This window comes from Saimiri boliviensis, chromosome 18 (assembly GCF_048565385.1).
Source record: "Saimiri boliviensis isolate mSaiBol1 chromosome 18, mSaiBol1.pri, whole genome shotgun sequence".
Lineage (NCBI taxonomy): Eukaryota > Metazoa > Chordata > Mammalia > Primates > Cebidae > Saimiri > Saimiri boliviensis.
The window spans coordinates 26,849,160-26,866,697 of NC_133466.1; the positions used below are offsets into that span (position 1 = coordinate 26,849,160).

The following is a 17,538-nucleotide window of genomic DNA, read 5'->3' on the forward strand; positions in this document are numbered from 1 at the left end:
ATTGTTTTTGGCTTACTGTTTCTCATTCAGCTTTTAAATCTTCCTTTCAAACAAAGTCCAACTTTGGAGAACATCAGTAATTCTGTGAATATGTGGATCTGTATATATATTTTTTAATAAAAGAGCCAGTAAGACTTTGGAATCTTAGTATGTATTTAGATATTTTTCTTCTAATATTTAATGAAACATATTAATGTCTTTCTTACCATTTATATAAAAATACCCCTGAAATTATCCACAGTGGAATGTGGACAATATTATTGTCCAATAGGAGTTATTCTTGAATGGCATAATTAAATAGCCCTTTGATTAATTACACATTTTGAGGAACCAGGCAAACCCAAGTGTCCTAATGGTCAAAGCTACATTGTAGAAATTCCTTTAAATTCAGTACTCAAATAGGTGTTACTTGATATGGCAGAACAAAGTTGGGGGGATCTCATGGAAACAGTTGGAAGTCATGAGGTAGTCCTTAGACATAATTTAAATGGCATACCAAGTGAACTCATAGACATTTAATCATTTACATGTGTTTTTAATGGAGTATTTAATTGCAAGTAAGATACTGAATCCTTAAAAACAGCCAGAGAGAGACCGTTGTCATTATTTGTCTATTCCCAACTAAAAGTAGTCCCACATGTAAGAATTCTACTAGATGCATCCTTCTTCATCTATCTAAGTAAAATCTTACAACTTGGACTTTATCATTTTAAATTGTGTAAAAGTTCAGCAAAGTTTCCCTTTGTTTAATAAACTATTTCCAAATAGAAAATGTAAAACATATTGCAATAAAAATAGTTTAACCACTTTAGAGAATCAATATAGCACTCATTTATGAACTGTTAGTATGCACATTATTTACTACTGTCTTTTATTTTAAAAGTGCTAAAAAATAAAGTTACCTATCAACCTAATTCTGTACTTTTCAGATACTTATACAAAAAGAGAATGTAGCTCTTTTTAAAGTATACTCTCTATTTCAAGCATTTTATTAGATAGTTCATTAAACTAGTTTGTGTTGACACTTGGATCTTTCCCCAAATCATTCTATGCATATGGTCAAAATTCCATGAAGTTTTTTCATGGTTTAGTTTGATTTTATTACTTTTTAAAATAATTATTTTTCACCATAATAATTTTTTCTACCACATGATATAGACCAGTAAAATCTTAACTTTATAAACTAAAAGATTTTTATGCTTATAAACAATTTAAAATTAATAAAAGGAAGATTCTGATTATAATTTTAACATTGTTAAATAGTTGGACATGAATTTTATTAAATTGCCGTGAAATTCATTAACCTTTGGTATACTATCAGGGTTCTTTGGACTCAGTTTTAGTTTTCAAAGACTTTTAAAAAATATATATTTTTAAATGGTTGGAAGGATGATATTACATTTTTAAAAAGTTTTAATGAATGTGTTCTTAATAGACTCAAACATAGTATTTTGCTATTACCATATGTGTCCATTCAACCTTTTAGAAGTCAAAAGTACATTATGGAATCTTAGTGATCTTATTTTTTCTCCATCTTTAAGCATTTTGCCATTTTGGCAATTCATCATTTATTCCTAACTGTGCTTAAAAAAAAAAAAAGGCTAAAATAATGAAAAGTAAAGTAATCGACATGCCCAGAAGGATAGTGTGATACTAAAGTAAGTCATCACTGTTATACCATCATTCTGTCTTCTTTTCTTACTTCTCCTTTTTTTTTTTTTTTTAAGAAATAGTGTCTTGTTCTGTTTGTTACACAGGCTACAGTTCGGTACACAGCAACACAATCATAGCTCACTGAAGCCTCAAACTCCTGGGCTCAGGTGATCCTCCCATTCCAGCCTTCCAGAATGCTAGGATTACAGGCTATCCACTATACCCAGCCCAATCTTTAGTTTTCTTAGAGCCCATTATACTATATTATCTTTCAAGAATGTAAAAAAATAAAATAAAAATACAAAATCTGGAGACATTATAGTCTTTTCCTTTTAAGTTTTTATTAAAAATAATTGATGATTGAGAATTATCTATAATGTCAAAGAGAAGGAAGCTGACATATGAAGATACTTCACTTAGATAAACCAGAAGATGAATGGAAAGAAATTGATGGTAATGCTTTACACATGAATGATTATGGTGCTATTGATTATATAAGCAATATTGCTCACTATTGTTTTCAGATACATACATCCTAGATGGATTTCTTTCCTTCTCTCCTTTCCTTACTTCCTCCCTTTCCTCACTTTTCTTCTTTACTTCCTCCCTTCCTCTCTTTCCTTTTCTTTCCCTTTCTTTCTTTCTTCCTTTCATCCTTCCTTTATTTTCTCTTCCTTCTTTCCACAGGGTCTTGCTCTGTCACACAGGCTGGAATGCACTGATGCTATCATGGCTCACTGCAGCCTTGACTTTCCCAGACCCAGGTGATCCTCCCACCTCAGCCTCTCAAGTAGCTTGGACCACAGGCTCATAGCATGACACACAATTTATTTTAATCTTTTTGTAAAGATGGGGGGTGGTCTCCCCATGTTGCCCAGGCTGGTCTCAAACTCCTGGGCTCAAGTGATCATCCTGCCTCAGCCTCTAGAAGTCCTGAAATTACATGCATCAGCCACTCTGTCCAGCCTCTAGATGAATTTTCTCAAACTCAGGAATAGATGAGTGAACAATGTCATTCAAAAGTAGAGTTCTCAGGACAAAAAGTAAGTGTAGTATTCTCATCCAGTTAGTTACTCAGTAGGAAAGACCTTATTGCTCAGTATTCAACACTCAGTGTTTTGTGGCATAAACTTCTATGGCTCTGTTTTGCTCAAATGGTGTGTGACAGTATTCTTTAATCTTTTGTGATTTTTGGAACACCAAAATTTATTTAAAACTGTTCATAAGTGGACAAATACTTAACATAGGTGTTTGATAAAGGATATTGAAAAGAAAGATGATATAGAAATGAAGTCATTCATTGGATTTATCATTGTTATTGCTCTTAATCTAAAAATGAAATATATTGGGCAATTATGAAGCAGAAATTTCTGTCATATTTTCAACATCATTATGAGCTATTGACGTTATCAAAAATAAAACATTTTGAATTCTGTAAGTAAAAAAAGAAAACCAAAGAATCCTTTTAAACACACGATTGAAATCTGGAATCAGTATTTATAAATATTTCCAGGTTCATCCATGACAGTTGTTGAGCACCTTGCCCTTTTCAGATACATACTCCTTTATTCTTATTGTGTAAATTTTTCATGAATTAAAACTTAAAATGTCTGTTGAACCGAGATGATAAATGATGATGACTATTTTTCTTGGTATACTGAGGGTTAAAATGAATTAGTTAAAATTGTAAAGAGCCAGTTGTGGTGCTTCATACCTGTAATCCCAGCGCTTTGAGAGGCCAAGGTGGGAGGATCACTTGAGGCTAAGGGTTCAAGATGAGCCTGGGTAACATAGTGAAACTTCCATCTCCACCAAAAAGAAGAAGAAGAAGGTGTACATGATGGTGCATACCTGTAGTCCCAGCTGCTTGGGAGACTGAGGTGGGAAAATCACACCAGTCTAGGAGATTGAGGCTGCAGTGAGCTGTGATCTCACCACTTCACTCCAGCCTGGGAGTGGAACAAGACCCAAGACATTGTCTCAAAAAAAAAAAAAAAAAAATATATATATATATATATATATATATATATATATAGACACACACACACATAGACAAGCTCATTTTCACTTTAGAAGATAATATTAAAATCAAAATTTAGCACTTTTTGGTATCCCAAATGTTATACTAAATTTTTTGTTAAAATTAACCATTTTTTTCTAAAAATTTTATGGACGCTTTATGGCAACTCTATAAAAATAACAGCCAAGTCGAAACAAACATCACTCAGTTAGCTTTTATTTTATTACTGTGTAGGTTTTGCTTTTTTCTCTTTGTATATATGCATTTTTTGTGTTCATGAAAGAAATCTTTCTTATCTTGACTGTCATATCTATCAACCTAATGTTTAAAAACAGGCTCGTAATATAATCTATTTAGTTTCTAAACTGTTTTTCCTTCTGAAACCTCATGAGAGTTGCAGAATTTATGACGCCCTTATTTGTATTTAGTATTTTTTCCTGTTTTTTCTTTTTCTGTCCCTTTAGTGTTTTGACTTTCTTTGGTTCTTCTCATCCAACATAAGCCAAGTTATAGAAAAGTTCTCTTTTCTGTACTTAAAAGTTATTTAACAAGCATATACCATACAAGTAAAGTCTCTCCCTTACTATGATGAAAATGTTTAAGATTTTTCAATAGACACATGCACAAGCTCTAATGAAATCGCTGTCGAAATTAGGAAAAAAGCCAGTGGATTCAATATTTTATAAACCAATCCAGTTTCAAAAGATACATTAATTGCAATTTTCTAAAGCAGGAGTTTTCAACCTCCAGGCCAAGCCTGTTAGTAACTGGGCCACAAAGCGGGCAGTGAGCAATGAGCCAGCAAGCATTACTGCCTGAGCTCCGCCTCCTGTCACTTCAGTGGCAGCATTAGATTCTCCCAGAAGCGTGAACCCTATTGTGAACTGCACATGCGAGGGATCTAAGTTGCCAACTCTATGAGAATCTAATGCCTGATGATCTGAGGTGCAACAGTTTCATCTTGAAACCACCTCCACCCCATTAGTCCATGGAAAAACTATCTTCCATGAAACCAGTCCCTGGTGCCAAAAAAGTTGGGGACTGCTACTCTGAAGAAACCTAATTATTAAATATGTGTTGAAATTTCAGTATTTGTAACTAAATATACTCAAGTATACACCTGGAAACATTCTTAAGTTATATTTATATAAAACCAGGTGAGTGACCTATGTGTTGGTATTTCACAAATAAGGTGGCTGTCTTTCACAAAAAGAAAATGATTTAAGCTAATATTAAGTAACTTTAAGTAACGTCTATTTATTAGGTAGTGGTCATATTTTACCTTATATCCTAAATCCATAGGTCCCAACAAACTGTACTATTTCCAAGTATCCTGCCTCATTTCCTTTTTTCCCTGTATTTCTCAATTACATTCTGTACTATAGAAATGAAAAGGTATGCCTTGTGAAAAGTGAGAAGGATTGTTAGTGATTTCTCCCTTTCTAGTTGTTTAAGAGATAGGAAAGGAAGATATCCAAAGAATTTTGACTCACTGTGCTCCCTAAAGAGCTTTCGATAGAAGGAGCTAAGTGCATTCTGGCCATAAGGGGTGTAAGAATCCTGCTTTCCTAGGAAAGGCACTTCATTTTCTGTTAGAACAGTGGCAGGTGTTGCTGCTGTGTCACCTGAGGCAGCCTCTCCAAATGACCACAATCTTTGATTTACAGATTTATCTTATTTGAAAAACAGGCCTCCATGAGAAGATCCTTTTTCTCCACTGTTTCATGTAATTGGTATGTTTTATAGGATTTTTTTTTCAAAAAAAAAGAAAAATAACCACCTTGACTTAGAATATTTGGAAGCAATTATTCATCTTCCCAAGTGTGTTTCTGGCCCACTTGTCCGGAAGAAAGCATGACAGCTTAGTGCATACACATAGTGATTCTTATGCATACTATGGTAACCACATTTTCTAAACTAAAAATGTTTGTTTTATAATTTTCATTGGAAAATCTTGAAACAATCTTTAGAATATTTTTCAAGTCACATTTAATTTTTTAATGCCTTGTACTTAGTAATGTAACAGTCATGCGAAAATGTGAAAAGAAATAGCATGAGGAGAAGAAAATTCTATTATTAGAGGTATTCTGGAAACGTGGAGGTGGATGTTCACCCTGCCTGGTTCTCTAGATGTTGCCTATCACATCCCCCTTTTAAAATGAACATAATTCACCAGTCCTAAGACAGATCTCAAAGCAGATTGGGAGTTCGGTAAGAATTTGTTTTATTGATTTAAATGAAATAAACAATTGAATATTTAGAATGATCTTTGCCTCGTCATTTCATTAAGTGATGAACTTACAGTGTGTGATTTCAAATTTGTGATGTGAATTATTTTAGTTTCTCAACTATCTATAGTTTTGGAGAGTGAGAGAATGTGTGCATTTGAATGTCAAAATCCCTTCCTTCCTACTGGGAATTTGGTCTTTTAATAACTTGAATGTATCCCAAGATTCAGGTATATATTGACTGTGTTGCACTGTACTAATCATCATTAGCACAGTCCTTAGACCCAAGGAGCTTAATAAAATTATTTGTATATGTTATTTGTTATTGAAGTTAATTCTTTTCATATTTAAGAAATTATTATTTTCAACCTGAGAAAGCTGATTGACAAAAAAAGAAATGATTATTAAAAGATGATCATTCTTGGGAAGGTTGGAGAGGGTAACATGGGGAGAAATGCCAAATATAGGTGACGGGGGGATGGAAGCAGCAAACTACCTTGCCATATACGTACCTATGCAACAATCCTGCATGGTCTGCACATGTACCAGAGAACCTAAAGTAAAAAAAAAAAGTAATCAAATTTTTTAAAAAGATGATTATTCTTAATATCTATCATCTACTTTCTCTGCTAAGATAGGAAATAAATGGTAGACAGGTAAATAAATTGTAAAATATAGTGTTAGAGCCCTTCTACAAAGAAACTGTGGTAATTCCTTTTTAAATCAACTTCCAAATCTGCTTTGTAAATTCAGAAATGTGTAAATTTAATCTTTTTAAAGCAGTGAATAATACTTTGCAACTTATGCACAGTAAAAAGCAGAATAGAAATAACAGAAGTTAATATGAACTTAAAGATGCTCCTTATTTCATTCTTATGGTTCAGTGAAGTGTATTTTAAGGCTATTTACAATGAAGTAAACATACTTCAATGAAGTATATTCTACAAACCAGTTTTCAAATGACTGATATGATTTTTGCTTTCTGGAGTTCACTCAAGAACAAAAAGGTTGGCAGTGGTATGGATAGAAATACAGTGGATTTGCATATCCCATTAAATGGTTGTTAAATGCCTTCACTAGTTGAGAATTAATTGTATATTAACAGTTTTTTTGAGGGGGTGGGGATGGAATGTCGCTCTGTTAACCAGGCTGGGGTGCAGTGGCTCGATATAAGCTCCCTGCAACTTCTGCCTGCCGGGTTCAAGCAATTCTCCTGCCTCAGCCTCCTGAGCATCTGGGACTGCAGGCATGCACCACCATGCCTGGCTAATTTTTGTATTTTTAGTAGAGATGGGGTTTCACCATATTGGTCAGGCTGGTCTTGAACTGACCTCAGGTGATTCACCCTCCTCAGCCTCCGAAAGTGCTGGGATTACAGGTGTGAGCCACCCTTCCTGGCCATATTAACAGTTTTTTAAGAGAATTAGAAAACTGTGTTTCCTCAACTCTAAGATGTCATCAGTTGTAAATCATGTTTTATACTACTAAGAAAAATAAGCCTCTAATTAAGCAACATGCCATCAATTGTAAGATATATACTTATAGGGGAAAAAAGGTAGTGTTTAGCTGGGATACTTCCCTACCCTCTGAAAAACAAGTCAGGGTTTTATTAGTAAAGGAAAATGGGAGAATGGATATTTGGTGGCAATTATCATCGTCGTTTCATTTCCGTATCATTATAAGCCTCTTAAAATGTCCATCTTAAGTACATTATGGTAAATCTTTTTAAAATAGTGGCATTGAGATCTCAAGAAACTCTCTTCTCATTATACTCTTCATACAATTGAAATTTATTTAATTGTTGCTGCCTCCTTTCTATAGCTTTTTCTTTGGGTATTGTTTTTATCGTTTCAATCAGTTTAACAATTTGATGCAATCAGATAATTCTTTCCTAAAGTTTGACTTAGAGGTAAGCATTTTACCCAAAAAGCAACACGGTAGTCTTTACATTAGAATTTATCTTTTCAATTCCAGAGGGACCAAGGTATTTGTTGGTAGAACTGAAGAGATATAATAACCAGAACAAAATGTTCTGGCATCTTGAAAAACAATTTTCATGGAATTTATTCCAGCTTTTTTTCCAAAGGTGTAATGGCCTCTTTCCTTAAGATAGTTTTGACACTTCTCTATCAAGTTTTCAGAAATGTAATGAGTTCTTGCTTCTTCTGTTGTATGTGTGTTAGTGAGAGGGAATTGTTTGGTATCTTCTTAGATAATATCATTGGAATAGTTTTCAAACTGTGACTAAAATGTCTTTGGCATTTTCCATTTTATGCCCTCCCTGTCTTCTGTATCTGTAAGGAATGGACCTGACATTAAGACTTTTCCATAGAGCACATGAGTAAGGATTATATAACAAACTATATGAAACCCTTGATAGCCCTGAACAAGCATCTAAAGAGCACCTAAAGAATCATTCTCCTCTGTCTTTAACAAGTCATGGTAAAAACTATGGGTAGGTAAGTTTAGGACTGTATTTAAATGTTTATAAATATGATTAAGATTGTCACACTTTGAACAGGCTCACAAAATAATCTTCAACTTGTTAGTACTTTGATTTTTTTTGAAAACAGAAATTCTAAAAATTACTTACGGGATGTCTGGTGTTTGGGGGATGATGTCAGAAGTGAATCTGTTCTGTTGGCCTCAACCCCACATCAGACTCATCGGAGTCTGCATCTCTTCTCCTTTTTCTGTACATCTATTTTGTTTCTTCCTAAGTGCCCAGTAATGTAAGGAAGCAACTTCTAGCTCCCCTATAGAGCTACAAAGCTGTAAAGGAGACTTAACATTCACATTACTTTGCAGAAAGGTGCTTTTGAAAATTCAGAGACTTGGCAGGCTTTGGAAGACGTTTATATAACATTAAAGTATGCTCTCTTTTCTAAATGATTTGATCATTTTAACAGTATGGATTAACCCACAGGATTTCTAGTAGAAATTTTCATTTGAATAGAATGGCAATAAAACAAATTACCAAAGTGATTATAATGATATATATACACTTACAAATGCTATATTATTTTGCTTGTAGGTATCATAACATGATTCTAGTTCTTCACCTCCTTAACTATTCTTATTTTTATTTTTTTTAGAATACTGATATTTGCATTTAATGGGGAATAAAAGATGAAGAAGGAAAAAGAATATATTCACTAAGGATTATATCTGCTTACTGCTACAGACCTATGTTTTAAGGAATTCTCCTCCTTCTTGCTTAGAAGTTCATCAGCTCTTTGGTCAGACTGCATTTATCTTGTCATTGCCAGAAGAAATCCTCATCAGAATGTAAGAGTATGTCTGTCTCTCAGTGCTATGGAAGGTGATAAACTGATACTCAGTTATTAAAGTTACATCTCACCGCAGAAAACCATTCTTCAAAGTGAATAGAAACCAAGCCCTTGTGAACACTTCTATTGAACATGACTCATGGAGAAGAGCTTGGCTCTGATGTGCACCAGGATTCTATTGTTTTAACTTACCTAGAAGGATTACTAATGCATCAGGCAGCAGGGGGATCAGGTCCTGCCGTCGACAAAAAGTCTGCTGGGCATAATGAAGAGGATCAGAACTTTAACATTTCTGGCAGTGCATTTCCCACCTGTCAAAGTAATTGTCCAGTTCTCAATACACATACATATCAGGGATCTGGCATGCTGCATCTCAAAAAAGCCAGACTGTTGCAGTCTTCGGAGGACTGGAATGCAGCAAAGCGGAAGAGGCTGTCTGATTCTATCGTAAATTTAAACGTAAAGAAGGAAGCTTTGCTGGCTGGCATGGTTGACAATGTGCCTAAAGGCAAACAGGATAGCACATTACTGGCCTCTTTGCTTCAGTCATTCAGCTCTAGGCTGCAGACTGTTGCTCTGTCACAACAAATTAGGCAGAGCCTCAAGGAGCAAGGATATGCCCTCAGTCATGATTCTTTAAAAGTGGAGAAGGATTTAAGGTGCTATGGTGTTGCATCAAGTCACTTAAAAACTTTGTTGAAGAAAAGTAAAGTTAAAGATCAAAAGCCTGACACGAATCTTCCTGATGTGACTACAAACCTCATCAGAGATAGGTTTGCAGAGTCTCCTCATCATGTTGGACAAAGTGGAACAAAGGTCATGAGTGAACCACTGTCATGTGCCGCAAGATTACAGGCTGTTGCAAGCATGGTGGAAAAAAGGGCTAGTCCCGCCACCTCACCTAAACCTAGTGTGGCTTGCAGCCAACTGGCATTACTTCTTTCAAGTGAAGCCCATTTGCAGCAGTATTCTCGAGAACATGCTTTAAAAACACAAAATGCAAATCAAGCAGCAAGTGAAAGACTTGCTGCTATGGCCAGATTGCAAGAAAATGGCCAGAAGGATGGTGGCAGTTTCCAGCTCTCAAAAGGAATGTCAAGCCATCTTAATGGTCAGGCAAGAACATCATCAAGCAAACTGATGGCTAGCAAAAGTAATGCTGCAACATTTCAGAATCCAATGGGTATCATTCCTTCTTCCCCTAAAAATGCAGGTTATAAGAACTCACTAGAAAGAAACAGTGTAAAGCAAGCTCCTAACAATAGTTTGCTTTTACATCTTCTTAAAAGCCAGACTATACCTAAGCCAATGAATGGACACAGTCACAGTGAGAGAGGAAGCATTTTTGAGGAAAGTAGTACGCCTACAACTATTGATGAATATTCCGATAACAATCCTAGTTTTACAGATGACAGCAGTGGGGATGAAAGTTCTTATTCCAACTGTGTTCCCATAGACTTGTCTTGCAAACACCGAGTTGAAAAATCAGAATCTGACCAACCTGTTTCTTTGGATAACTTTACTCAGTCCTTGCTGAACACTTGGGATCCAAAAGTCCCAGATGTAGATATCAAAGAAGATCAAGATACCTCAAGGAATTCTAAGCTAAACTCACATCAGAAGGTAACACTTCTTCAATTGCTACTTGGCCATAAGAATGAAGAAAATGTAGAAAAAAGCGCCAGCCCTCAGGGAGTACACAATGATGTGACCAAGTTCAATACACAAAATTATTCAAGGACTTCTGTGATAGAAAGCCCCAGTACAAATCGGACTACTCCAGTGAGCACTCCACCATTACTTACATCAACCAAAGCAGAGTCTCCTATCAATCTCTCTCAACACTCTCTGGTTATCAAATGGAATTCCCCACCATATGCCTGCAGTGCTCAGTCTGAAAAGCTAACAAATACTGCATCTAACCACTCAGTGGACTTTACAAAAAGCAAAGAGCCGCCAGGAGAGAAGCCAGCCCACAGTGAAGGTGCACAAAACTCTGCAACTTTTAGTGCCAGTAAGCTGTTACAGAATTTAGCACAATGTGGAATGCAGTCTTCCGTGTCAGTGGAAGAGCAGAGATCTAGCAAACAGCTGTTAACTGTAAACACAGACAAACCGATGGGTATGATTGATAGATTAAATAGCCCTTTGCTCTCAAGTAAAACAAATGTGGTTGAAGAAAATAAAGCATTTACTAGTCAACCAACAGTTCCAGAACCAGGACTTTCTGGTTCTGAAATAGAAAATCTGCTTGAAAGACGTACTGTCCTCCAGTTGCTCCTGGGAAACCCCAACAAAGGTAAGAGTGAAAAGAAAGAGAAAACTCCCTTAAGAGATGAAAATACTCAGGAACACTCAGAGAGAGCTTTAAGTGAACAAATATTGATGGTGAAAATAAAGTCTGAGCCTTGTGATGACTTACAAATTCCTCATACAAATGTGCACTTGAGCCATGATACTAAGAGTGTGCCATTCTTGGGTATGGCTCCTGCTTTGCAAAGAAGCGCACCTGCCTTACCAGTGTCCGAGGACTTTAAATCGGAGCCTGTTTCACCTCAGGATTTTTCTTTCTCAAAGAATGGTCTGTTAAGTCGATTGCTAAGACAAAATCAAGATAGTTACCTGGCCGATGATTCAGACAAGAGTCACAGAAATAATGAAATGGCACTTCTAGAATCAAGGAATCTTTGCATGGTCCCTAAGAAAAGGAAGCTTTATACTGAGCCATTAGAAAACCCATTTAAAAAGATGAAAAACAACACTGTTGATGCTGCAAACAATCACAGTGCCCCAGAAGTACTGTATGGGTCCTTGCTTAACCAGGAAGAGCTGAAATTGAGCAGAAATGATCTTGAATTTAAATATCCTGCTGGTCACAGCTCAGCCAGCGAAAGTGAACAAAGGAGTTGGGCCAGAGAGAGCAAAAGCTTCAATGTTCTGAAACAGCTGCTTCTCTCAGAAAACTGTGTGCGAGATCTGTCCCCGCACAGAAGTAACTCTGTCACCGACAGTAAAAAGAAAGGACACAAAAATAATGTGACCAACAGCAAACCTGAATTTAGCATTTCTTCTTTAAATGGACTGATGTACGGTTCCACTCGGCCCAACAGTTGCATGGATAACAGGACATTTTCATACCCAGGAGTAGTAAGAACTCCTGTGAGTCCTACTTTCCCTGAGCACTTGGGCTGTGCAGGGTCTAGACCAGAATCTGGGCTTTTGAATGGATGTTCCATGCCCAGTGAGAAAGGACCCATTAAGTGGGTTATCACTGATGTGGAGAAGAATGAGTATGAAAAAGATTCTCCAAGACTGACCAAAACCAACCCAATACTATATTACATGCTCCAGAAAGGAGGCAATTCTGTTACCAGTCGAGAAACACAAGACAAGGACATTTGGAGGGAGCCTTCATCTGCTGAAAGTGTCTCACAGGTCACAATCAAAGAAGAGTTACTTCCTACTGCAGAAACGAAAGCTTCTTTCTTTAATTTAAGAAGCCCTTACAATAGCCATATGGGAAATAATGCTTCTCGCCCACACAGCGCGAATGGAGAAGTTTATGGACTTCTGGGAAACGTGCTAACAATAAAAAAAGAATCAGAATAAAATGTACCTGCCATCCAGTTTTGGATCTTTTTAAACTAATGAGTATGAACTTGAGATCTGTATAAATAAGAGCATGATTTGAGAAAAGCATGGTATAATTGAAACTTTTTCATTTTGAAAAGTATTGGTTACTGGTGATGTTTAAATATGCATACTAACTTTTGCTTAACATTAGATGTCATGAGGAAACTACTGAACTAGCAATTGGTTGTTTAACACTTCTGTATGCATCAGGTAACAACTGTGAGTAGCCTATGAATGAAATTCTTTTATAAACATAAATAATAGGCATAAATTAAAATGTAAAATTCCATTCATAGTGGATTAATGCATTTTGCTGCCTTTATTAGGGTACTTTATTTTGCTTTTCAGAAGTCAGCCTACATAACACATTTTTTTAAAGTCCAAACTGTTAAACAAGTCTTTAAAGGATAATTATCCAATTAAAAAAAAAAAACTAGTGCTGATTCACAGCTTATTATCCAATTCAAAAGTAAATTAGAAAAATATATGATTACATTTTTCACTTTTGCTAAAAAAAAAAAAAAAAGTGTTTATTTTTATCTCTTGGAAGAGCTTTTCTGGTTCCCAATGTCTCTGTCCCACCCTGGTCCTTTTCAATATATATTTCTTTAAACCTTGTACTACTTAATAAAAATTGATTACAATTGAGGGAAGTTTGATAGATCCTTTAAAAAAGGCAGATTTCCATTTTTTGTATTCTAACTACTTTACTAAAACTCCTCCTTTTACAGAATTAGAAAAGTTAACATTTATCTCTAGGTGGTTTCCTGAATAGTTCAATATTTAAGAAATTGTTTTTAACAGAAGCAAAAATGGCTTTTCTTTGGACAGTTTTCACCATCTCTTGTAAAAGTTAATTCTCACCATTCCAGTGGTACCTGCAAGTCTTATGACCAGGATTCCTTAAAGCTGAACTCAGACCACTTGCATTAGAACCATCTGGAGCACTTGTTTTAAAATGCAGATTCATAGGCAGCATCTCAGATCTACAGAACAAGAATCTCTGCTAAGTGGACCTGGAATCTTCCATCTGCATCTTAACATGCTCCCTAGGTGTGTCTTCTGCACCTTGATGTTTGAGAGCCTTGGCTGATAACTTTCCTCAGAACATGAGACTGTAAAACAAAAACAAAAAAACTATCTGATGCCTCTATTTTCCCCAATACAGTGACACATCAGCTCAAAATCTGCAATATTGTAGTTCATATATTACCGTTATGTCTTTGGAAATCGGATTCAGAACACTTTTTATGACAAAAAAAAAATGGGTGGAGGGGACAACTTTCATATCTGGCTCAACATCTCAGGAAAATCTGTGATTATTTATGTGTTCTAATGAGTAACATCTACTTAGCCTTAGGGATGGAAAAACAGGGCCACTTACCAAACTCAGGTGATTCCAGGATGGTTTGGAAACTTCTCCTGAATACATCCTTAACCTTTATTAAAACCATTGTCCTAAGAACAATGCTTACAAAGGTTACAACATTTAGTTCAAACCCAACAAAGGCACTAAACTCAGAATGACTAAACAAAAAGTACAAAGGGCACATATTCATGACAGAATTGTACACAATCACTCCATTGGACGTATTATTTTAAAATAGTGATGAAAAATAAATGTTGATACTGTCTTAGAAGAACTTAATGTATTATTGAAGCCACATGGGCTTTAAAGTTTGAAACAAGTCTCTTTTTATGTTCAGTTTGTACAATTCACAATTCATTCACCAGATATTTTATTTTTAATTGTGAACCAGGTTAGCAAATGACCTCTCAAAAATTATTCTATAATCACTATTAGTTAGAAGGAAATTGATTTAAAATTGTTCTACTTGAAGTGGTTTCTAAGATTTTTATATTAAAATTGGGTGTGATTTCCTATTATGATCTAAAACCCTAAATGGTTATTTTTCCTCAGAATGATTTGTAAATAGCTACTGGAAATATACAGTAATAAGAGTGAGTATTATGCAACATCATGGAGAAGTGAAGGAGGCATAGGCTTATTCTGACATAAAATTTCACTGGCCAGTTGAATACATTCTACTCCATGTCCATAGTGTGACAATCTTACTGTCAAACACTATATAAATAAGCTTTTAAGCAAGTCATTTTTCTTGATCATTGTGAAAAGGCTGGAGCCTTAGAGGTATGTCAGAAAAATATGTTGGTATTCTCCCTTGGGTAGGGGAAACTGGCCTTTTTACAAGAGAGTGAAATTTAGGTCAGAGAAAAGACCATTAAGGGCCAGCATTGCTATTTTTTCTTGTTGTGAATTTTGTTTTGTTTTTTTTTGGTTGGTTGGTTGGTTGTTTTCATTGTTGTTAACAATTAAAGGAATGAGAATATGTAATACTTAAGTAAATATGACCACAAAGAATGCTGTTCTGATTTACTAGAGAATGTCCCCAATGTGAATTTAGGGTGATTTAAAGAACAGTGAGAAAGGGCATACATCCACAGATTCACTTTGTTTATGCATATGTAGATAAAAGGATGCACATATACACATTTTCAAGGACTATTTTAGATATCTAGACAATTTCTTCTAATAAAGTCGTTTGTGAAAGGGTACTACAGCTCTCATTGACATCAGTAAGGTAGCATTCATTACCTGTTTATTCTCTGCTGCATCTTACAGAAGAGTAAACTGGTGAGAGTATATATTTTATATATATATATATATATATATATATAATATGTATATATATATATTGACTTGTTACATGAAGATGTTAAAATCAGTTTTTAAAGGTGATGTAAATAGTGATTTCCTTAATGAAAAATACATATTTTGTATTGTTCTAATGCAACAGAAAAGCCTTTTAATCTCTTTGGTTCCTGTATATTCCATGTATAAGTGTAAATATAATCAGACAGGTTTAAAAGTTGTGCATGTATGTATACAGTTGCAAGTCTGGACAAATGTATAGAATAAACCTTTTATTTAAGTTGTGATTACCTGCTGCATGAAAAGTGCATGGGGGACCCTGTGCATCTGTGCATTTGGCAAAATGTCTTAACAAATCAGATCAGATGTTCATCCCTACATGACAGTATTCCATTTCTGGACATGACGTCTGTGGTTTAAGCTTTGTGAAAGAATGTGCTTTGAATCCAAGGGTCTTAAACAATTTTTTTAAATCAAGTCAACCACTTTTAAACATAAAGAATTCACGCAACACTTTCATGAATTTTTTAATCCCATTACAAACATTATTCCAAGAGTATCCTGGTATTAGCAATACTGGAATACAGGCACATTACCATTCATAGTAAGAATTCTGGTGTTTACACAGCCAAGTTTGATGCGATCTGCTCAATAATATAATGTCATTTTTATTAGAAATTTAATTCTTCATGTGATGTCATGAAACTGTACATACTGCAGTGTGAATTTTTTTGTTTTGTTTTTTAATCTTTTAGTGTTTACTTCCTGCAGTGAATTTGAATAAACGAGGAAAAAAATGCATTGTCTCTGGTTTGAAATGACTGTTATTTTGTGGGCTTTGTCTGGTTTTTGAATTGCTATGAATACAACGGTGATGTTCAGAGATGTTTTGCCCTTCTCAGAAAAATAAAGGGGACAAAAAAGAAGGTGGCTAGCAAGTTAGTGCACTAAAAAACGTAATTAGGGAATAACTCAAAATGACAATCAGCCTTTAGCCTCTCTCCCATGTTTCAGTGTGTAACTAGTTAATTACTGTGAATTTTTAAACTAGAATATAATTTGTGCGATATTCAAATTTAATATTGACTATATGTATATATTTCTAATACACACTTCGTTTTAAGATTTTATCATAAGGCTTTTATCTAGTTTTTGATGGGTGTTGTATTTAAAATAAAAGAAAAAAGGAGTTTAATGCTTTTCCAAAAACGAACATGTATGTACATGCGTGTACATATTTAAATACATGCTATATATGTATAGGTAATGAGTACTTGTATTTAAATATATACTATATATGTATAGGTAATGAGTAATTGGTAAGCAGCCTACATACGTAATAAGTATTGTACCAGTGGAGTCCAAGAAAAAAATTCCCTTGTATCCTTGTAAATTTATGGCTTAGGAATTTTTATTTTCACAAATAATGGTAATTTATGAGAAAGACATTTTCCCAAAGAGGAGCTCTGTTTCCTGGGACCCAGATAGGTCTATTGTAATCCATGCAGCTTCTCTATTAATAAGTTTATAAATATCTAAAAATGTTCAAGTAGTAGGAATACTTCCTGCTGTTCTACATTATTAAAATGCTGAAAAGTTGCATCTTGCTGTTTGTATAGATGCTGACATCAGAATGAGACATGCACAACCATGTCTGCTTTATTTATTTATATGATGAAAAAGCATGACAAGTGCATCAAGTAGTGAATTGTCCAGGAGAGATTTTTATGAAGAGAAGCACCAGTTAGCTCTTCTTGATTATAAAATAGTGTCTGCGACTTTAATATGGATTCTCTAAAAATGAATTCCAATTAAAATCCCTCATACCATTTAAGGTTCTGTTTTAAGCTTGCTAGTGTGGAAAATCAGCAACAAAAGTGATTTTGAAATTTATTTTCCTACCACTAGTATCACTAAACTATGACCTGTTTGACTATAGGAAATAATTGATCATTATTAAGCATACTGGTAATGTTTTTGTTTATTCCATAAAGCTTGTATCTAATACTACCTCACCTTATAAGGGTTGGTAGAGGAAGC

The 17,538-nt window shown here is 34.9% G+C and overlaps 1 protein-coding gene across 1 annotated transcript in view; it reads left to right on the top strand.

The window, feature by feature from the left end:
• Positions 1–16,302, top strand: part of NRIP1 (nuclear receptor interacting protein 1) — a 53,626-nt gene extending 37,324 nt beyond the window's left edge. The window contains exon 2 of the mRNA XM_039480557.2: positions 8,997–16,302. Coding sequence (XP_039336491.1) covers positions 9,324–12,800 — 3,477 coding nt within the window. The 5' untranslated portion in view covers positions 8,997–9,323 and the 3' untranslated portion in view covers positions 12,801–16,302. The remainder of the gene's footprint in view (positions 1–8,996) is intronic.
• The last annotated feature ends 1,236 nt before the right edge of the window (positions 16,303–17,538 follow it).